Source organism: Labeo rohita, chromosome 3 (assembly GCF_022985175.1).
Source record: "Labeo rohita strain BAU-BD-2019 chromosome 3, IGBB_LRoh.1.0, whole genome shotgun sequence".
NCBI lineage: Eukaryota > Metazoa > Chordata > Actinopteri > Cypriniformes > Cyprinidae > Labeo > Labeo rohita.
The window spans coordinates 54,984,894-55,008,524 of record NC_066871.1 but is presented as its reverse complement, the minus strand read 5'-3'; the positions used below and the strand labels follow the sequence as shown (position 1 = coordinate 55,008,524).

General features: G+C 35.4%; 2 protein-coding genes and 1 pseudogene across 2 annotated transcripts in view; 2 read left to right on the top strand and 1 right to left on the bottom strand.

Annotated features, from left to right (window-relative positions):
- Positions 1-23,631, top strand: part of LOC127162419 (putative autophagy-related protein 11) — a 436,431-nt pseudogene that overhangs the window by 58,949 nt on the left and 353,851 nt on the right.
- LOC127162148 (zinc finger protein 214) lies at positions 11,996-15,475 on the bottom strand. Its single transcript, XM_051104958.1, has 3 exons — positions 15,322-15,475; positions 14,216-14,392; positions 11,996-12,534 (listed from the first exon to the last, which is right to left on the bottom strand). The coding sequence occupies exons 2-3, from the start codon at positions 14,271-14,273 to the stop codon at positions 12,092-12,094; spliced, it is 501 nt and encodes a 166-aa protein (XP_050960915.1). The 5' UTR covers positions 14,274-14,392; positions 15,322-15,475; the 3' UTR covers positions 11,996-12,091.
- LOC127161850 (GTPase IMAP family member 8-like) overlaps positions 15,512-23,631 on the top strand; it is a 380,684-nt gene continuing 372,564 nt past the window's right edge. The window contains exon 1 of the mRNA XM_051104611.1: positions 15,512-15,545. The gene's annotated coding sequence lies outside the window, so the exon portion shown is untranslated. The remainder of the gene's footprint in view (positions 15,546-23,631) is intronic.

Below are 23,631 nucleotides of genomic sequence, written 5' to 3'. Positions count from 1 at the left end.
CAGCTGCATGAAAGCTCCTCTGGTTGTTCTGCCATCACTGACGGCAAACTGGAGTCCAAACATGGCATTCAGCATGGTGGATTTCCCAGAGCCTCGAATCCCTAAAACTGACAGCACAAAGACTCTCTGGTCTCCCAGTCTGTGGATGAGTTGATCTAGAACAGCAGAGATCCAGATCACAGGAACATGAGCAGCGTCTCCATCCATCAGCTCCAGTGGAAATCCAGAGATCATCATCTCTGCTGCGAGACTCGGGAGAGATGAGAAGTCAATCTGCAGGTCTTCCTTGTTCTTCTTCACAGATGAACATGATTCATAGATCTGACTGATCTCCCTCATGATGTGCTCCAATCCAAAAGATGTAGCTTGAAGATCCTCAGATATTCTCTCAAGTTCTGCTTGTTCAGCTCTGAGTTGTTCAGATTTATCATGATTCTTCATCAGTTTAAAGACTGTTGACCACTTCTCGTCATATCTGTGTTGTAGAGCAGAAAGATCAGCTGATGTATGTTCATCCAGAAGAATTCTGAGCCAGTTGAGGAAAAACAGCATCTCATGTCCACCATGTGAGTTCATTTCATTTATAAAGAGCTTTATGAACTCACTGATGTCAGACTTATCCTGTTGTTGACGGATTTTCTTCATTTCCATTTGTTTTCTACTTATTTCCATTTCAATCTCATCTGCTCGAGGTCGATGTAGTTCTTTGTTCTTCTGACTCCACTGATGCCACAGTTTCCCCTGATGAGGCAGAAATGATTCCTTGATTTCTGTCAGATCTTTCTTCTTCAGTAAACTCATCATCTGCTGTGCTGCTGCTCTTCCTCTACTGCAGTCATCATCATCTTCCTCATCTACTCTGATGTCTGAGCATTTGGACACATCTTCAAGTCTGAAAGTGGAGGATGATTCTGAGAGAAAATCATTTATGGCTCTTCTGAGTTCTTCAGATACATCTGACTGATTCCTGTCTTTCAGACCAATCTTGAATTTCCCTTTGTTTGTTTCAGTTACAGTAGATTCATCCTGAGTAAAAAGACTAATGAGTGGCTTTTTGTTTTGGAACAGGTTCTGCATCTTTGCTGCATGTCTGTCATTCCTGTCCAGTCGTGGTAGAAGAACAACATTGACTGAGCTCATTTCAGTGAAGATCTGCAGCTGTTTCTCATGATCTACCTTTTCAAAAAGTAATGCCAGTTACTTTTTGTTTCCTTTATGTATTTAATCCCATTTTATTAACCAGTGTCTCTCCTGCTGACCTTTGTTGATCCAATTCAACTATACTAATAAGCAAAACATACTTTTGTGCTTAATTTTTCTCAACGCTGAAGAGTGTTGGACTTCCTTCTCCTACAGTTCTACTGTACAGACCTGAATTTACTTTTCCTTCAGCTTTTACATTTGCTAAAAATCAAACTTTTTATATTAAAAACAAAAAAGCAAGCCCTGCCCAGATTTAAAAAGTAACGCAAAAGTAATGTGACACATTTCTTTCTATAAAAAGTAATGTAATTAGTTACAACACTTAAATTACTGGATATAAATGACTGTATTTATTTAAAAACTCACCAACACTACTGTATCAATCAGGCCAGTGGCACATTTTTCAACTGTATCATTAAGGCAATACAGCGCTCAGTAATGAGGACTGATGGAGCCATAATTCCTGGCAGCCCTAAAACTTTGAACAAACAGGATTAAATTGCTTACAATTACTGATGTTTGTAAAGGTATTGCTATAAACAGATGAGAAGATGGCACTAAATGAAAGGTTATCATAATTTCTCATGGTGGACATCTTAGCTTTAGTCGTGCGGTAACAACTTTTTGGGAGAAAATTATAGCTATACACTGTAAAAAACAAAAACACAATTTGAGTCAACTTAAAATAATTTGTTACTCGACTGCCTTAGAATGTTACATTCACTCCACTCAAATATGTTTAGTCAACCTGAAATGTTAAGTTGTACTAAGAGACAACTTAGATATTTGGGTTGACTAAACAAAAAGCAAAAAACAAAAAAAAAAAAAAAAAAAAAAATTGGTTTGCTGAATTGAAAAGCTGGGCTTGTTACCCAGCTCACTTAAAAAAAAAAAAAGTTAAGGTAAACAACTCAAATGTCTAAGTTGTCACTTAGTACAACTTAACATTTCAAGTTGACTAAATTTGAGTTGACTGAACTTAGCATTTTAAGGCAGCAGGGCAACACATTATTTTAAGCTGACTCAAGTTTTTTTTTTTTTTATAGTTCATTGTAAAAAAAAAAACAACAACAAAAAACAAACAAACAAAACCACTTACATTTTGTATTACAAACTCAGTTTTTAAAGTTTGTTCAACTATTTAACATTTAAAAAGTTGAGATAACTCAAACAAGTAAAGTACAAATTTAGGACAATTTGTATGACCAAATTAATATTTAAAGTTGGGACAAGACTTGAGTTATGTTTTTGTTTTGTTTTTTTTTTTTAATTTGTGCTTTTGTACATGGTAACATTATTTCCTTTCATTTTAAAGTTGCCTCAGGCAGCAACCGTTTAGTCCGTAAAAGTGACGACTCTGGTAAGTGGTTGTTCTTACTGTATCAATTCACAATATGATTTGAATGGAATTTGTTTGCAATATGCACTTCTGTACAACATAGGTGTGTTTTACTCATATTTCTCTTTGACTTCAACTTTGGCTCAGGCAGTGCCTGTTCAGTCTGTCAGCGTGATCATACGGTAAGTGTTGTTTCATGTGCAACGTTATCAGTTAACGATATTTGAATGAAATTTGATAAACTGAAGAAGATTTCCAGCTTTATTTGCTAGAGTTGTAAATGAAATGAGTTTGTGGTTTAAATTTGCTGTTCTACAAAGAAATGATATTGATTTAATAAAAAGGTTGTGGTTCTGTCCAATTAAAGACTGTTTTTTGAGGACCAATGTTTAATTGTTTATATTAATTCACTACTATATTGTATCAGGTTTTGTAAACTTACATTTCTAAATGATTAAAACTCTATATTTCTAGTCAACTGAACATAAAATTGGAAGTTCAACATGCACAAACGTTTGTAAAACTACCTGACCTTTAAGTTGAGTAAACTCAAAAATGTGCTGGAGCTATTTTTTTATGTATGTATTTATTTATTTTTAAGTTTTCTCAACTGAGTTTTTACAGTGTGTATGTGTATCAATTCACAACATTGTATATCCCACAGAACTTTGTGGGCAAGACTTCACAGTACTGGAATCAGTAATAATTAGTAACCAATAATTATGCATTTTTGTGTTATGCCAAGTGTAACCCAGACTCAAATGAATCAAATTTGCTGTCTAAGTCAATTTATTTAATACTTCAGAAAATATATTTTTATCATTAATTGCTAGAGTTTCAGATTCTATCAATTTATCAGTCAGTTCAACCAGTGAAGAAATAAGAAAATTAATTTACTACTGAGAGTAATTTATTGTATGTTATGACTTTAAATGATAAAATAAGTACTTGCCAGATCTTTCACTCAGATCCACATGATGCTTTCTACTTCACCACATGCATGAAAACAACTTAAGAAACAACCAAGATGGGTAGAAAAAAAAACAAAACAAGTGAAACTGGTTTTCAGGATGAGTCATAAGCAGGGCGTATACTGGAGCTAAAGAGCAGCAATACAGAAATATAAACACTATCAATCTATATTTTAATGAAATTCTTATTAACATTAGTGAATGATTGGCATACATCTTTACATTATAATTTGTCTTTCCTGCATGGTGTATATGACAAATAGTACATAATTTAGAAGAATTTTTACACAGCTCTTTTACATAGAGTTTAATTGTGATACTGTGAGAACCACCAACTTGCATGGGGATGTGTGAATATCCATAAAAGTTGATGGCTCTACCCACAATAGCACTCTTGTGCAAGGTGTAGTTGTGCAAGTGTGTATATATATATATTCAAACGTTTGGGGTCAGTAAGACTTGTAATAGTCTTTAAAGAAGTCTCTTATGCTCATCAAGGCTGCATTTATTTAATTAAAAATATAGAAAAAAAACAGTAATATTGCAAAATGTTTTTATAATATAAAATAATGTTTTTTTTATTTTAACATACTTTAAAATAGAATTTATTCCTGTGATGAAAAGCTGAATTTTTATCAGCTGTTACTCCAGTCTTAAGTGTCACATGATCCTTCAGAAATCATTCTAATATGTGGATTTATTATTAGAATGATCAGTGTTGGATAATATCAACAGTTGTGCTGACAAATATTTTTTGGAACCTGTGATTTTTTTTTTTTTTTTTTTTTTTTTTCAGGATTCTTTCATGAATCACAAGTTTAAAATGTACAGTGTTTATTCAAAATATAAATATTTTATAACAATGTAAATTATTTATTATTAACTTTTAAGAAACTTTTAATTATTTACTTAATACATCCTTGGTGAATAAAAGTATTAATTTCTTAAAAAAAAAAAAAACAATAAAAATGTACTGACCCCAAACTTTTGAACGGTAGTGTATATATCTATATCTATATCTATATACAAAATACACACAAAGAGTTCCTTCAATATTAACAAGTGATATGTGAGTCTGGACTCCCTTTTTATAGGCCAGACTCTGCCCCTTCTTTGGACATACCATTTGTAAAACCAGTGTTGTAAGTGCTGTAAGTGTGTGTGTGTGTGCAGTATCCAGCCGGTACATCAACCATAACTCCTTCAAAAACAGCCAGAAACCTTGGAGTTTGATTGATGATCAGCTGACTTTCTCAGAGCACATTGCTAAAACAGCCCAGTCCTGCAGATTAGCTTTACTCAACATCAGGAAGATCAGGCCTTTTCTTTGGAAACATGCTTTACAACTCCTTGTTTAAGCTCTTGTTCTGTCCAGACTGGACTATTGCAATGCTCTTTTGGCAGGTCTTCCAGCCAGTTCTATCAAACCTTTACAATTAATCCAGAACACTGCAAGTGAATGGCACGTTATTGTGAGGTGTATTATTGCACCTCATAAAGTTATTAATCACATTCATTAGCAGTGTTGCGTCTCACATTTACATTTCATACAACACACATAAAGAGAGTTTTCATTAGGAAATTACCTGTGAGTCAAGGTTTCATCATGTTTAGATGTTTCTTTGTACCGACATGAAAGCAAGAAGAGGTTTGCAGGACGAGTCAATCACATTGTAAAGGTAGAAACATATTCCCATCTTGTGCGTTTTTATCATAGCAAAGGTCAAATTTTATCATACAGCTTGCAACAAAACAGAGAAACTATAATATAATATAAGGTCTGACACTCACAGGTCAGATCATGATCATCATCTGGGTGCTTTCTGAAATCCACAGCATTGTTTAGACAAGAATACATACATAATCAGACAGATGAGCAGTACTTTATGAAATAAAATTCCTAAAATTCACTTACCAGCTGCTGTTGACTCAATCTGTATTGTTAAACACAGTATATTAATAAAGGTGATTTGACTTGACTGTTGTCCCTTGTTTGGCACAGCTTCCCAGAACACCAAACTACATCAACAGCTACACTGAAAGAGAAAAAAAAGGTTAAACAATTCTTACATCAAGATGCATTTGATCATTTTTGAGAAAATCAAAATGACAGCAGATATTAAGTCTTGATTTTCTAAAACAAATATCAAAATTAGGAGAACTTATGCTTAAAACAAGCAAAATATCACCCAGTATGGAAAGAACAAGAAAAGTGTATATAAAGCAGAGTGAATGCACTGGTTTCTTCACGATTAAAGACTGTAAACAGATGTTCTCTCATCTCCATCTTCACTGCATCCGACAGCAGAATCACAATATACAGGTACATGGTTTCCAGAAAACAAACCAACTACATAAAAGCAATCTCCTAGAAAAACAAATACAATCAAATGATTAAAAAATAATTGCCACTGACAGCGTCACTGCATGTGTGAAATATCAATTTAGACACAAACATAACAGAACTAGAATAGAAACTGGAGCAACTGAAATTCTTTTATACTTACCTGGGACGCGGAGGAGCGGTCCTTTATATGAACACACATTAATCACAATCACACTGAATCCACAGGGGGGAAATGTTGTCCACATCACATGAAGCTCCAAAGCACAAGGAGAAAAGGGGAAAACGGTTAAAATAAGATAAAATATAAAATCCCTCATTCTATAAAAGAGTTTCTAGTCATTTAACACACAAACCAGCATCAAAGTCAAATCATACTGATTGATTTGTGAATGAAATGAACATGAATTTTAACTACAACTCAGGTTTGATTCTAAGCAAATGAAAATGCAAAGGTGACTGAACACACTGGTTTCTTCATGATTAATCAGCGTAAACATTCTCTGACCAGGACGTGTTTCGGCTTTTGTCTCCATCTTCACAGCATCCGACTAAAGCCAAATCCCAAACATCAAGCAAACAACAACAACCTCAGGAAAACACTAGAACAGCAAATACTTTAAAAAAAAACAAAAACCCTCAATTAATGTGTGCCATGACTTACAATATTAAACACATTATGGCAGGAAACTCACCTGAAGTTGAAGGGGTTCAAGCCTCTGATTTTTATATTCCCATATGAATGACTGAAAATGAATCAGTGGCTTTCAGAAGAGACGGCTGAAATCTCAGATTTAGTCATTTTTCCAGATCCAGTTTTTTCCAACATGCTGTATAAAAACTGTTGTCTTAAATGTTTTAAGCTACAATCAAGTTAGCTGTATAACTTAAATTACATAAAATAAAAAAAACAAAACAAAATGAATCTTATGTACCTTATAAAATAGTTGCAAATGATTTTGATGAGTAATGATGACTAATGCATCAAAAACACATCATGATTTCATTTTCATGATCATATTACTTACCAGCAGAACCAGTCACTGAGATCATTTCTTTCCATGTTGATTTTTCTCTAGCACAAGTTTTCATGAATCTCATGTGGATCTGCTGCTGGAGACTCTCCTGAAACAGAAACATCAAATCACTCAACACGATGTTTAATTAAAGCTCAATATTCTCAATAAATTATTTTCTTTCTAGGAACATTGACATTTCAGGGACTTTCAGATGTGTGTAATTAATCTGATCAGGAGGACAAATATCAGCACTTCACATTTAATGAAACCCATCGTCTACAACAGCTAAACAACTTACAGCTGATAGTTCTCCTTCATCATTCCTTCAGTCGTCTGCAGCAGTTGATCATCTCGTATCTGGTCATCTGATTTACTCTTTATTATTGAAGCAGTCAATCTTTCCTCCACATTCAGTCACATCTAAATACTGCAGATATAAACCTCATGATCCTTCTGCTCCAGATGTTCATCAATGCTTTGATCCAGTTCATCTACAGCTTCTCTTTATTTGAAGATTTTGTGTTTTCATTAAACATTCACTAAATAAAGCACAACTAAACAGACTAACAGACCATGACTGTTATGTTTTTATATTTTTATTTCAAGTCACAGATTCACAGACAGTGATTATCAGCGACACAAAACACTAAACTGCTGCTCTGAATAACGTCCTATATTCTAGAGGCTTTACTACACTCATTTATGCATGCACACATTTGCATTTTTCATTTTATTCATGCTTTGCTACTTACATTGTCACAATGTGTGAAGACAGCACTGGTCAGATGACTCTGTTACACTTTGAATAGCCACTGTTCTCACACTAGTTATAAGACAAATGATTATATAAAAGCACTAACTTCTGTTTACACCTGGTTAGAAGAGTATGATAAACAGCTACAGTTGCATCATGCTTTTTTAAACTAACAGCTTAAAATCACATTACAGCAGGGTTTCTGCAGGTTTTATGAGGGTAAATCTAAGACTTTTTAAATGGATTTTTAAGACCAATGGAAGAAAATTTAAGAAAAAAAAAAAAAAAAGGGAAAACAATACAGCATTATGTACTCTAATTATAGTTTGAGTTTTACTTTCACTTTCAAATTAGCAGCAATTCGGCATCTAGCAATTGTTTTTAGTTAATTTGAGTTTTCTCTTTTCTTCACTTTCCTTCGGCCTTAAGTGGCTTGTAAAAGCATCATGGGCATTTTACTTTCACTTTAAAATTAGCGGCCTTAACGTAACGCAACAAACTTTTATTAACAAAATGAATAAAATACACCACGTTAAGTTTATGCCTAATATAAAATAATAAATTACACAAAGTTTAAATAGGTATACAAAACTGCAAACAATGTGTAACCAAATAAATAAGAAACTTAGAACATTTATTAGCAAAACAAATAAGAAAGCTTGTAAGCATGGCATATACACCTTGATGTAAAAAACTTGAAATTATGTAAAAACTTCATACTTACAAACTTAATATATATATAATTATACAATTTAAATAAATAAAAATCAGCAAGCACTGTGGAACCAAATATGAAACTTCTACTATCACCTGAATGGCAGAAGTCAACAGGCTTTTCAAAATGTGAAATATTTTTAAATATTCTCTCTTGTTGTCAGCCAGCTCCACTCACTCTCTTCATGTGATAAATGAAATCTAACATATAGGTTTACTTATTTTTCAAGTATGTTTTTTTTTTTTTGCCTCAAAATTGTGCCTGTTTTTGTAAAAAAAAAATTACACAAAATGGGAACATTATGCAGATAACTCATGAAAAATGTGCCATGCTTAAATGGAAGATTTACTCTCTAAAACATCTGCTAGCTCTCTAATATTACATTATACACAGACAATATGTATATTTCATTTGCATATTAAGTTTTTCACGATGATAGCATTATTCAACTAGGATAGTGGTTTACAGAGAGGATGCTTATTGTCATATTTTTCAAGAAGGCCCTAAATATTGATATTGTATAGGCTATGCTGAGGTTGTAATAATTCTATTATTGTAATATAGTTAGTCGTGAACTACAGTGGGCCAGTATAAGGCATGAACATCTAGGCCTGGAAATGAGTGCCACAAACATACATACTTAATAAGACTTTTGTTTTGACCTTCATCAGCGTCTCTTCATCAGATTCAGGATCCCTGAGAGAAACACATTGACTTACAACAGATAATGTTCCTACAGTTACACTTATAATGATAGTTTTGTTTTATAAGATTCCTCATTTAGTTTTATAAGCTCAGAAACTTTATAAACACTCATGACTCACCTGAGGATCTTTTTACATGCTATGAAACAGATTAACATGATCACGAGGTGAATAAAAGCCCCAACAAAAAGCCCCAAGGACTGACCTATACAAGTGAGAAAAATAAAATCAGCTGATTGGTGCATTTTATAATAATGAGACCTTCATAAGACAGAAAGAGTGGTTATGTACTGAAAACACAGTGAAGCAGCTCTGTTCACACTCACCACTGTGTGTCTGATTCAGTATTTCATCTGAAGGGCGGTTATTTTCTGCTGTTCTGATTGTGGAAACCACTCACACTCCTGTTTCATCTGATGCATATTTTTATCCAACCATTTCATCCAACAAATGCCAATCTGCCCAAATTCATTTTTTTGGTTTTTCTTCACATCAATCTCATTTTCAGCTGGAGTCTCTTTCGCAACTGCAACACAAACATCAAATCACTCAACATGACGTTTAATTAAATCTCATTAACAACTTTCTCATATATCTGACGCAGCTTACTTTAGATTAAAAAAACAACAAAAAACATTCGTAATAACTTTACATGCAATTAAACAGCTTCATGGATGTTATATAAGTGCAATAAATATCATTTTGGTTTTCCATTTTAACATATTTTGTGTTCATAATCATTAAACTAATCAAAAAAACTACCAACAAGTATGTAATTTCACAACAATAAAACAACTTACAATTAACAATGCTGATCATGCTGTGTCTCCTCCTCATTTGTTCCATGATAAACATCCCACCGTTCTCCATCATCATGGTTTCAATCTTCTGCAGTAGTTCTTGGACTTGACCTTTCATCTTCTTTTTATAAATAAATAACATTAAATATGAAAACAGATAAAAGCGGATCTCGTGATGAAGTTCGTCCACACAGCGAGACGTGACGAGACGATCAGAGGAGACAGAAATAACCGGATCAATCAGTCTGTGTGGATTCTCTGGAAGTGCCATCAGACGCCCGTCCTGATCAAATAAAGCATGATTATGAGTTTGATGATGAATAATGGTGTGGTTTGAGGACAGAAACACACTGTCACCTGTGAGTACCAGAGCTGTTCACAGTCAGACTGATGGAAGTGAGTGAATCTGTCAGCAGGAACTCTGAACTCAAACCCGTCTGAGATCTGAATCTCTGCACACGTCACATTCACACTGCTGTCCATCATCTCCATCATCCAACACTGACAAACAGAGGGATTTCTGTCAGATAAGCTTTCAATTATTGCACAAGTATTTTTTTTAATGCAAATGATTGAAAAATGAGTTGATGCATGATGCAAAAACCTGTAAATTGGTTTGTAAATTAATATAAATGCATAATATACTATTAAAATATAACTATTTTTAAATACACTGAATTAAACAAAGGCACACATTTTTGAACGATTACAAAACAGTTTTTATTAGCTAGTAAACAAGTAAATGTGACATCATTTACTTTTTTTTTTTTTTTTTTTGGATTTGCCAATTTCTACCGGTGGTTTATCAAGGTCTTCAGTCTGCACACGTCTCCTCAAACCTCCAACGCTCCGAGGAAAACCCAAGTCCCTGTCCTGGTGCTCCAACACCCACAAAACCTTTGAGAAACTCAAAGAGGCCTTCAGCACGACCCCCATCCTCCGTCATTTTAATGTAAACATAACAATTTACAAAGAAAATATTAAATATATTTTTCTTAAGCTTCACTCTTAAAAGAATAAAAAAAGAGACTTTTAAATACAATAATGAATAAACAAACAAAAAACTTTTACCATTACAGTGTACTCTTTGTTAAAACAGAAGAAATGTATTTAGTGTTTAGAGAAACTTTGAAAGTGTCAATCTAATCAGGCTAGTATTGATCCGATACCAATACCAGTGCTAGTAACAATATTATTGATATAAGGATTGATCTGCCCACGGCTAAAGAAGAAGAAAAAGAAGAGGGTTGCTAATACAGACAAACTCATTCAATCTCAGTCAAGTGTGGAGTAAAATACAGTTTATTAGGTAAATAAAAGCTTTGAGAAATGTAATAACCCAAAAATTAATCATAATACTTTAGCTGTCAGATATTAAAATTATAAAATTACTTTTCCCTGATTCAAATATACAAATCAGTAGACAATAAAAGTTGTTGATAAAAACCAAAAAGTAAAGATAACAATGTATTAATAAAAAAAAGATAACACTTAATAATTACTCAAATACAAATACAAAAATGAGCCGAATCTGGAATTCAGTAAGGTTTCAATGGTGTTACTGTTCTTACAGTCCTGCTTATTAAACATATTGATCATTATATAAAATGATTGGACATAATATGAAACCCATAAGTAAGCACAAAGATATAATTTATATCATGAAGCAAAATGATAAACAAGAATAAAACATTTGACATTATTCTTTGGGGAGGAACTCCATCTGAAACTCACCGTTGAATCTGCTGGTTTTGAAGATGAAGATGAACTTTATTCACTGTGAAAACTTTAGATGATGTTTCTTTGTCAGCTCACATGTAAAGACAGATTGATCCAGATGATATTTTAATTCTTGATTCATATTATTGTGTCTCATTTGGTGAGGACGTGAATCAGACCTGAAAGTGCTGGATCTGAAGATGATCTACTTACTGTGATTGTGTTTTGTATGACGGTGTAGAGAAGAAGATTGTTTGAAACACTTCCCACATTCAGTGCAGTGATACGGTTTCTCTCCAGTGTGAATCCTCTCATGTATTTTCAGATGTCCTGACCGACTGAATCTCTTGTCACAGTGTGAACACTTGTTGCACACTCAAAGCACATGTAGGTTTCACTCCAGTGTGAATTTTCTGATGTGTTTTCAGGTTTTTCTCCAGTGTGAATCATCTGGTGCCGTTTCAAATGTGCATCTGTAATAAAAGTCTTTTCACACTCAAAGCACATGTAGTCTCTCACAGCATTATGTATTTTCTGATGTACTTTCAAATTGTGTAGTAATGAAAAAGTCTTTTCCACACAAATGACATGAATGTGGCTTCTCCTTTGTATGAACTTTCAGGTGTGTCCTGAGGTTTGAAGCCCACAAAAATGTTTTCCCACACTGATCACATGCGTACAGTTTCTCTCCAGTGTGGATGATCATGTGTTGCTTAAGTTTTGCTGATTGTGTGAAACTCTTCCCGCACTGATCACAAGTGAACGGTTTCTCTCCAGTGTGAATTCTCATGTGAACCTCAAGAAGAGATTTGTATGTGAAACTCTTTCCACACTGAGTGCAGGTTAAGGATTTCTTGGCTCTTCTTTTCTTTAAATCTTTCTGTTTGGGTTTTTCTCCACTTCTGACATGATTTTTCTCCTCAAATTCACTCAATTCTTCTTTCTCCTCATTGTCTTCAATCAACTCTGACACAAAAGAAAAAGTACATTTTCATTAACTCATAAAAAAAGGTAAATTACATAATACATTGAAAGGACATCAAAACATGAACAGCAGAAAGTAGACAATTGCATTAGGAAAATTTGATCATTTTGATGCAATTTTATAAATTATATGTCCCTGAAATTTCCATGAATAAGGTTCATTTATCTTCAAATAAATATTAAAAAATTTGTGAGATTTCATTACCCGTTTAGTCAATGTGAATAAGAGATAAGAGTGAATGTTTATGGAAATTCAAGGTTTATGGGATGTTGTTATGAATCTGTTTGATAAAACACTACTTGTTGGATTTGTGCTGGTCAGATGAAGTCATAGGAAGTGTCCCGTTTTATCTGATGCTTCAGCAAAATGATTAAACAGCTCTAGGGATTTTTCCTGTCACAACAAGCACTAGAGTTGGGGCACTCGGACTCGAGTCCGGTCTCGAGTACAATTTTTAGGCGACTCGGACTTGTCACGGACTCGGATGCATTTTTAATCGGACTTGACTCGGACTCGAGCCTTTCGGACTCAGAAAATATGCCGATTCCATCCGGGTCCAGGGACAGTTGAATATTTGTATTTTTATGTGTTTTAAAATCTTGTCCAGTAGCTGCTTGAAAGCCGACGGGTTTATGTGCGATCACAGAACACCTCTCAGTCAGTGTGTGAATACAGAGTTCTCTTTCACTTCTAATAGAGTCTGTTATTGATACACACATGCTCGTCTTGGAGTATATTCATGTAAATGAAGTCGGTTTTGTCTTAAGTAAACCTGAACAGCTGGGAGAAACACTGATGCGTCAAAATATTTGATCTGTGCAGTCAGATCTTAAAGTGACAGCAGCGTAAACCTGCAGCAGCAGATCACATCATAATATCAATCAAACAACAAAAGAAAAAAAGAAAATCACTCACTGTTCTTGACTGAATCACTTATTAACATTAATAAGAATCATATTTAACATATACAGTGAAGACTTTTCTATTTTTTTACGATTCATTTCTATTTTTGATTAATATATTTATTTATCCGTTTGTTTGTAAGTAATAGGCCTACTTGGAGTGTTTACTTGCCTTTAGTAAGCTTGAGAGTGTTTTACTTACATTAGTTGATTATTATTTATTTAATTATTATTATTATTATTATTATTATTTAAACATGGTAGCAGTTTCTAGCTTCAAAGAAAAAATATTTTTCTAACATCTTTGAAGCAATAGTTTTTATGGGTCCAAAACCACCTTGGGTGTGCATAATAATTCAATGGCACATCATCAGTTTTTCTTTATATAATGTAATTTATTTTAATTAATGTAACTATAAATGCATTAAAAAATCCAACTTTCTCAAACTTGCCTCAACACACCTGTCCGGGGGTTCTAGTATGCCTAGTAAGAGCTTGATTAGCTGGTTCAGGTGTGTTTAATTGGGGCTGGAGCTAAAATCTGTAGGACACCGGCCCTCCACGACCGAGTTTGGGCACCTCTGGATTAAAACAATGTTAAGATACTGACAAACAGTAGTGTTTCCTTGGACTCGGACTCGACCCTTTGGAACTCGGACTCGTCTCGGATTCGACTTAGGTGGACTCGAACCCAACACTAACAAGCACAATATAAACCTGCTTGAACCATTAGCATGATTAATAAAGAATAAACACCAACCTGTTTGTTGTTCAGTATCTTCAGTGTGTTTGATTCTGCAGGGTTCTGGATCTCGCATCTTCTCTCTGTCCTCTTTAATAAAGATTTCAGCTCTTCCTGATGATCTGATGGGAATATTCCAGCATTTATTGCTGAATGTGTGATTGTTGTGGGAGGAGCTTCACTGAATATTAATTTCTGTGTGGAAAAGCAGATTTGTCAGAATAATCATTACATTATTACACTGGACCACTGCCTCACATCACTTAAGCGAATAACAGCAACATCATGCTTAAGGGACCGTTCTCAATGGACTACTTGCACAACTACTTCTGCGTTTTATAACGTGTGATTACCAGCCACCGCTTTCTCAGATCGGTTTATGTTTCTCAGATCGGTTTATGTTGGATTTAAAATTTCATTGAGTTTGGAAAAACTTTGTATACGAGTACAGATTAAAAAAAAAAAAAAAAAATGTTGTAATTCACCAAGTTTCTTTCTTTTTTTTTTTCACGTTCCAAAATGTGAAATAATAATAAAAATACTCTGGCCATTAGCATTTATGACGATGTGAATGAACGATGGACAGTTATAGTTTATGTTTTTTGTTTGTTTGTTTGTTTGTTTGCACTGTGGCTGGAATTTACTGACGGTCCCTAAACAAGACAAGTGATTATTTAGTGGATATCAAAAGTAATAAAAGTTACTATAACAAATTTGATAATAATTCTCAAGAGAGAAATAAGGGTATAAATAAAATCGTAGCAGTAAAAACAAGACAAGTGTCTAACAGAGATTTACAGCCTATATCAGAACCTTCCTCATTTGTCAAACTATTTGTCCTGAACAACTCCGTATTCAACTCATCTTTTATAAACGGAGGAACATTAGACACAATGATCGTTTTTGCCGGTTTATTAAGGGAATTACCGGAGTAAAATCCTCCTTTCTGCACTGAACACACATGCTATGTATAAAATTACTACAGCATTATTCATATTCGTAAAAGAAGATGACATTACGCCGAACAACATTTGCAAACTGCGATTGATGACACACAATCATATTCAAACAAAAGCCAACACAGACACGTTGTGTGAAACAATGCAAAAATCAACGTTACTCACCAATCAAAAAGAAATAACGCAACCTCGGTGCCTGATTCGAGCTCTTGTCCTCCTTGAGTTTCTCTCCACCGCTGGAAAACAGCTCCGATATTTACACAGGACAGCAAAAATCTGTCAACTCACTCTCACTCTCACTCTCACTCTCACTCACACTCACTCTCTCACTCTGAGTGCATGTTGGGAGTGAGTGGGCGGAGTTTGCTGCGAGAGTGTTGCTGGAGTGTGTGAGTTTCTCTGCTTTCTCTGAACTTTTTACAGTGTTTCTGTTTAAAAGAAACTTACGTAAATCATTCCTTTGTGTTTTGGTTTATTTAGTACAGGTTAGAGTTTTTTTAGGTAGGAAGAAAATCGCCGCTATCCAGCGTTTGCTGGGTGGCAATGGCGTCTTCTGAGCGGGTGAACTTGGACCGGTTGTCGCGTAAAGACGGTATCAAGTTCGCCCCTGTGACTAATGTTTCAGTAGAGCAGTGTGTTTTGGCTGTTGGACAAGTTGTCGGTTTCGACAGTGTACTATCAGCCTCCCGCATGAACAGTGCTGTTGTTGTTTTCCTGGATTCTGTTGAAAAAGTAAACAGTATTGTACAGAGTGGTGTTGTTATACAGGATACCTTAACTCAACCTTAACGGTAATGCCGCTGCTTCAACCGGCGAAAAAAGTAATCTTGTCCAATGTTCCCCCGTTCATTAAAGATGAGCTTTTGATTGCATTTTCTAGGCACGGTAAAGATGAGCTTTTTGGTATTCAACTATGTATTGTTCATAATTGACCAGCACAAAATAAAAAATTTTTGGTAAAATGCTGTATTGTTCATAATTGACCAGCACAAAAAAAAAAATAAATAATAAATATATATATATATATATATATAACAACTGGCAGATCTGATAAAAGTCAAATTCATAAAATTAAAATGTTTTAAATATTTCAAAAATGCATATGTATCAAAAATAAAAAGAAATTTGGCCCCAAACGAGCAAACTAAACAGCAGTGCTCAATGCACATACTGTAAACATACAGGAGGATTGCAGAACTTGTGCATGTATGTCAGTCTGTGTGTGTTTGTGAAAGAGAGAATACATATTTTATCTTACAAATGTCACTTTGTATTTCAAGTGCTTATTGCACATTTTGATGCCTTAATGACAGTGGTAGGGGCTCGGACTTAGCTAGAGTAATTAGTTACATGTAATTGAATTATGTAATTGAATTAAAAACTACATTTAACTAATCTGTTACAGTTTAGTCCATTAAAAAATATAGTTAAATTACAGTTACTTATGAAAATGTTTACAATTACAAAGTGGGCTACATGTAAATATTTTGATTGATTTATTTCCCAAATTGCATTGACTGCTTTGAAATATGCGACACCAATGTTTCAGGAGTTAAAAGGAGGTGCTAAAGTTTTTGTGGTGGCTGTGCTTTAAAATTAAATTATTATAATCTTAATTCAAGTGATGAAGGATTTTGTAAATTTGACAGTAATTAGTGTTGAGTGCTAAGGTTAAACCTGCCTGCTTTAAAAGTTTCAAAAGGATTAACAGTTGAAAACATTCGTTAGAAATTTAGAAAATTAATCTATAGCCTATTTCCAAAGTAACCAACAATGTTGATACATTTGTGTTTTAAAATATATAAAACAATTTATTTTATTTGGATGAATTTGTCTTTTTTTTAGCAGATTTACCAATTATCTTGTCCTTTCTTGTCCTTAATTTCAGGCCCACAATTAGTTAAAGCTGTTGAAGAACTAATAATTTAGCACGAATTTGGCTATATTCCCCAACATCAGTTCTCACTATCTTTGATCACAGGCAAGTGATTTTGTCTAGGAATCGTAAAATGGAAAAATAAAAACAAATACAAAAAAACCACTACTGCATTTATTTAATTTCTAGTAAATACAAATGGCAACGTCCGCTCCGAGACCGCAACGCGACCACCGCCTCAACTGCATTAAACGCTTCCACTGCGAGAGAAAGCGGCACCGCACCGATTCCACCGCTGGCCTCGTCCCGTGTGTGCGCGTCTGCGTTGCCTAGTGACGAACGTGATTGTAGCGGGATCACGTAATATACCAGAAAACAGAAAATTCTAATTTATGGCTGGTAGGTGGCATTTAACTCTCAAGACAGCTATGAACTCGGCAGAAAACTTCTCTCTGCAAAGCCTGCGCCTCGTCCATTAACATTATATAGCGGGACAAGTTATCCCTTACTTTTCAGCGTGAGAAATACAAGGTGTGGCGTGAGAGCGTGTGAACTGCTTGAAATGCGTGTGTCTCACGGTGAATGCGTGACATTTGAGAGCCCTGCGTCAGGTTTATATGGTTTTGAAAAATGATGCGGAGGATTTAAACGTGACTTTTAAATTTCGGATCGATGGGTTTGACTATGTGGTTTTTGCTACTTCTGATACAATGAAGTGCTTTCGGTGTGGAAAACAGGACCACATAAGAAGTGCATGTACTGAGAAAATGAATGATGCTGAAAGAGTAAATAATGAAGAGTTGGGAGAGACTGCTGTAGCTGGGACCAGTGCTGCTGTTGCTGGGGAGGACATGTATACAGATGATGTGAGAGTTGAGGTTGTTGAGACTGAGGTTGTGGAGGAAAAAGTCAATGATAGAGTAACAGGTGCAGGCATTTTACATGAAGATGTGTCAGCTGTGGTAGAATCTATTGTGACTGAAGAAAGTTTGGACACTGAGATGATGAGGGATGAAGCACTTTTTAAAACCCCCTCTACAAAAAGAAAGAGACCAAGAAAAAGCCCAGAGCCAAAAAGTACTTGTCAGGGGATTGAAGAATCAGTTAATAAAAGTGATGATACTGAATGTAGTACATTAGAGGATTCTGATGGTGAAGCTGCTGTTAGCAGGAATAGACAAGATCACCAAGGTGTTTACACATTTGGAAAAATAAGATCATTTTTACAAAAAAACAAGAATATGAAAAATGTTCAGGTTGAGGATTTTTTTCCTGAAATTTGTTTCAAAAATGAAACTAAAACAAAAAAACGAGGATGGTTTTGAAACAACATAAGTTTTCTTATTCTTTTAAGCAACTGTTTATATTTTATTTTTTGGTAACATATCTCTTAATGAGTATGGTAAAGTTGGGTACTCTCAATCTAAATGGTTCAAGAGATATCAAAAAAAGGGCAGCACTTTTTGAGTTAATTAGACAAAAAGCCCTAGATGTTATGTTTGTTCAAGAAACTCATAGTGACAGTTTTAATGAAATTGACTGGAAAAAGGAATGGGAGGGGGAAGTAGTTTTTACTCATATGAGTTCAGTCAGAGGGGGTGTCGGTGTTCTCTTTGCAAAAAATTTCCTGCCTGTTTCTTATGAGTTGAAACAGGTAGTACCAGGTAGACTTATGCTTTTAAAAGCAAAGTTTGAAAGATTTAATTTTGTTTTCTTTAACTTATATGCTCCCAACAGTGGGCCTGAAAGAGTTTGTTTTTTTAACAATGTTAAATCTATTTTGCAGAATTGTAATATTGATGATTATTTGTTTCTTGGTGGAGATTTTAATTGTACAGAAAACTATGTATTAGATCGGAACCATCTAGAGCCTCATGCTGCTTCAGCTCATGCAATGTGTGAACTGGTTGAGACTTATGATCTATGTGATATATGGCGGGAGCTTAACAATGATGTCAGACAGTATACTTGGGTGCATACAAGAGAAAATTTTATCTCTCTAGCCAGAATTGATAAGTTTTATTGTTTCAAGCACCATTTTAATATTGTGAAAAAATGTGAAATTTCTCCAGTAGGTTTTTCTGATCACCGTTTAGTTACTTGTCAAGTCTTTATAGCAAACGTGGAGGTCAAAAGTGCCTATTGGCATTTTAATACATCTTTGTTAAATGATAAGAATTTTAGAGATGTTTTTTGCTTTTTTTGGGACAATTTTAAGTTAAGAAAACAGGACTTTGAAAACCTACGTCAGTGGTGGGATGTTGGGAAAGTTAAAATAAAGATGCTTTGTCAACAATACACTTTCAATGTTACCCGGGACATAACACGATCTACGAAAAAGTTAGAAACTGAAATAGTTAAATTACAGGATCTGGCTGATGTTACTAAATAGCAAAGATATCTGGAGACCCTTAAGTCTAAAAAATTTAGTCTTATAGATCTTCTAGGAATTAAAGCACAAGGAGCATTGGTCCAATCTCGATTTTTAAATCTTTCACAGATGGATGCCCCTTCTAAATTCTTTTTTGGTCTTGAGAGAAAGAATGGTCAGAGTCGTCATATTCACTGCTTATACTCTGAAGATGGACGGGAATTAACAGAACCCTCTGAAATAAGAAAGAGGGCTGTACAGTTCTATGCTGGACTGTACAGTAGTGAGTATGTAGAGGATGATGAATTGTCTGCTCACTTTTATGAAGGTCTGTCCAGTGTTTCAGAGAGCTCTAAAAAGGGGCTAAAAAGGCCCCTAAGCAGGCAGGAGCTTTTCACTGCTCTACAAGATATGGAGAGGGGTAAAGCCCCTGGTATGGATGGACTCCCTGTGGAGTTTTACAGGGAGTTTTGGGCAGTTTTAGGTAATGACCTCCTGGCTGTTCTTAATGAGAGTCTTACTGAGGGGTTGTTGCCTCTAAGCTGCAGAAGAGCAGTGATTACCTTGTTACCTAAGAAGGGTAACCTACAAGACATAAAGAACTGGAGACCAGTGAGCTTGTTATGCTCTGACCTGAAAATATTCTCTAAGACCTTGGCTAATGGGTTGAAGACGGTGATGGGGCAGATCATTCACATTGATCAGACTTGTATTCCTGGAAGATCTATTTTTGACAATGTTTGTCTTATACGGGATATTTTAAATGTTTGCAATCGTTTTAATGTTGATTTGGGTCTTGTTGCTGTTGACCAAGAGAAGGCATTTGATAGAGTCGAGCACAGATATCTTTGGAAAACTTTAGAGGCTTTTGGATTTGATTTGGATTTTATCAAAATGATCAAAGTTCTGTACCAGGATATTGAAAGTGTGTTGAAAATCAGTGGTGGTTTGAGTGCCCCTTTTAAGGTTTCTAGGGGTATTAGGCAGGGTTGTGCATTATCCGGAATGTTATATTCTTTGGCTATTGAGCCTTTGTTGAATAAATTAAGGTTAAAAATTGAAGGGTTTTTTTACATCAGGGTGATATACATCATCAAATATCAGCTTATGCTGATGATATTATAATTATGGTTAATGGGCAGCGAGATATTACAGTTTTTGCCCGTTGCTTGAACACATTTTGCAAAACTTCGCTCATTGTGCCAAAACTCTAAACACAAGTAAACATGACACAACACTGGGAAATATACCATTCACATCTGTGCCAAACTGAAACTCTACTCTCAAAACCTAAACTCTGCTATCAAAACCTAACATTCCTTTGTCAAAATGTAACTCTGTTGACAAAATGACACATACTTGCATCATATACAAACACTTTCAGATCAGGGGGAACACACTAGTCTACTTTATATAAAACACTGCAGTCTTTGATTTTCATTGTTTATTCAGAAGGCATATTTTCAGGAGACACATTTTCAAACAACCAAAAAAGCTAATAGGCCTACTCAATATTGTACATTGCAGCACTGTACATTGCAGTACCATGAATTCAGATAAAGCTAAAAAAAATAAATAAATAAATAATAAAAAAAACATAATACAGTAATAGAAAAAACACTATACTGTAAACACAAAAAAATCATGACAATTGTGCATACGTGGGCTCATGGATCCCGCCGTCTGTTGGGGTCTGGCCACAGGACCTCATCGACATCGCAAGCAATGTCTTCTCCCGCTAGGCACCGGGGAAAATATCCTCTTGCATGTCGAAACCATCCATGGATTGCTGTCACCTGAATGTCGCCGCAGGCCTGTTCCATTGCCTGCAGAAGAGGCATGCGGGCATGTGGTTGGCGGTCATATACACGCCATCTCCAAGCCGAAAAAAATTCCTCTATAGGGTTTAAAAATGGTGAGTAAGGGGGCAAGTATACCACTTCAAATTGATTGTGGTTGGTGAACCAGGCCTGGACCAGAGCAGCCCGGTACCTGTGTAGCTCTCAGAATGGATCCATTCTTTGGCTGCAAAAGGAGCATTAGCACCCTGCAATACCCTGTACACTTGATATGGTAATGTGATATACTGTAGAACAGTGCTATAAAAACCATGGTTGATGACATGGTCCACCAAAGTTGCTCTTATATCATCAGAAATATGGGTCCGTGCATGGCCTCTTCGACCTCCTCCTCCTCCTCCTCCTCTTCCTCCTCCTCCTCCTCCTCCTCCTCCTCCTCCTCCTCCTCCTCCTCCTCTTCCTCTTCCTCTTGCTCTCCCTCCATCCATGCTTGCAAAGTTCTTGAAATGACTAAACTGAGGGCTTTTTGTAGTTGGCTAATTGGTGTTCAGTTTTGCAAGTAAGTGCCTTTAGGTGTGTATTTGAGTGTTTGCAATTACCCAATGTGTTTTGTATTTTGGATACATGTGTTTTCCAAATGGCACCCTGAGATTTCATTTTTGAACGAAGTGTCTTATGTATGAAATAGAGTGTAGTATGCAGGACCATGTGTGTTGCATAAAGGAGTAAGTGTGTTGCATAATTGCAACTAGAGTGCAAAGCAGTGCTTTTGTTTAAGGTATGGGTACATGTGTTTGAGGTATGGTAACAAAAGCTTTAAGTTGTGTTACTTTAGTCTAAGCATGGGTCTATAGTGTTCAAGCAACGGGCAAAAACTGTAACTATATGGAGGGTATTATCAATGATTTTGGAATTATCTCATCTGCTAAGGTTAACTGGGGAAAGAGTGAGGCATTGGCTCTAGGAAAGTGGGAGCAGGGTTTACCAGATTTACCTGATAAAATATGTTGGAAAAAGGGAGGTTTTAAATATTTGGGATTTATCTTGGAGATACAACTTTTCAACAAAAAAATTGGGATGGAATTGTAGAACAAATGGCTGGTAGACTGGCTAAATGGAAGTGGATTCATTCACAGTTATCTTTTAGGGGAAGAGTGTTAATAGTTAATAATCTAGTTGCATCGATACTGTGGCATAAGTTGTTTTGTGTAGATCCACCAATAGGGTTATTAACTCAATTACAAAGACTTTTTGTGGATTTCTTTTGGGATCGACTACACTGGATTTGTCTGCAGTTCATACAAAGATTCTTAACGGGCCCTGCGGATCTGGTGTGGAGAAACCTGACTAGATTTATTTTGCAAAAGGTGGAAGGACTTGGACTTGATACTGCCCTCTTCTTTATGGATTACAGGAAGCTGCACCTGAATGGATTGTCTTCTTTTTATTGTGGACTTTTTAAAATATGGGGACTCTTTACGTTTAAGAGAATGAACACTTCGGACTCATTATTTTGGCTTCTGGAGGAGCCCCTTGTTAAGGGGTCCCGCCTAGATATAACAAATGAGGTGCCTGGCCTCTCTCATATGCTGTGTGCCTCCAGAACTGTGAAGCTAATGCAAGTAGTGGATGCGGCTGGTCCTGATTTAAGTGATGTTACAGCAATAGCCCTTTTGCTGGGGCATAAGTCAATTCGTTGTATGAAATCAATACTAGATTTGTGGAGAAAGAAACTCACTAATCACTCGAAATCACACTACTAATGGCTTTTGGAAAAGGTGTTCTAGTTCCTGATACAGAAGATCCTTTTCCGAGAATTTTGATCACTCCAGACTTGAAGGCCATGTCAGGTCCCTTATTAGACCTTCATGAGTTACAAGACTTGGACTTGAATAAAGTAAAGGGGAAAGTGTTATATCGATGTTGTGTTAAAGTTTCTAATAGAGTTATCCTAAATGGGAAAGATAATACAGTTTGGAAGGAAAAGTGTGGGGTGGGTGAAAGAGTAAAACCACTTTGGAGAGTATTTTACAAACCACCATTGATAAAGAAATGTGGAGATTTGCAGTGGAGAATTTTACATGGTGCTGTGGCGGTTAATGCATTTATTTCTGTGATCAATCCAAGTGTTAATGATCAGTGTGTGTTTTGTGGTCTAAGAGAAACTGTGTTTCATTGCTTGAAAATCTGGAATCTGAGGGTGCAAAAATATCAAAATACTGAGAAAATCACCTTTAAAGTTGTCCAGATGAAGTTCATTGCAATGCATATTACTGATCAAAAATGAAGTTTTGAAACATGATCTTTACATAATATCCTAATGATTTTTGGCATAAAAGGAAAATCAATAAATGTGTCCCCTCCGATGTATTTTTGGCTATTGCTACTTAAGACTGGTTTTGTGCTCCAGGGTCACATATTCTCTGAAT

Bases quoted from the DNA above. Each gene is read 5' to 3' on its own strand.
- LOC127162148 (XM_051104958.1), bottom strand. From the start codon at position 14,273: ATGCGAGATCCAGAACCCTGCAGAATCAAACACACTGAAGATACTGAA. The intron at 12,535-14,215 runs GTTGGTGTTTAT...CTTTTGTGTCAG, and splicing joins AGATACTGAACAACAAACAG to AGTTGATTGAAGACAATGAG.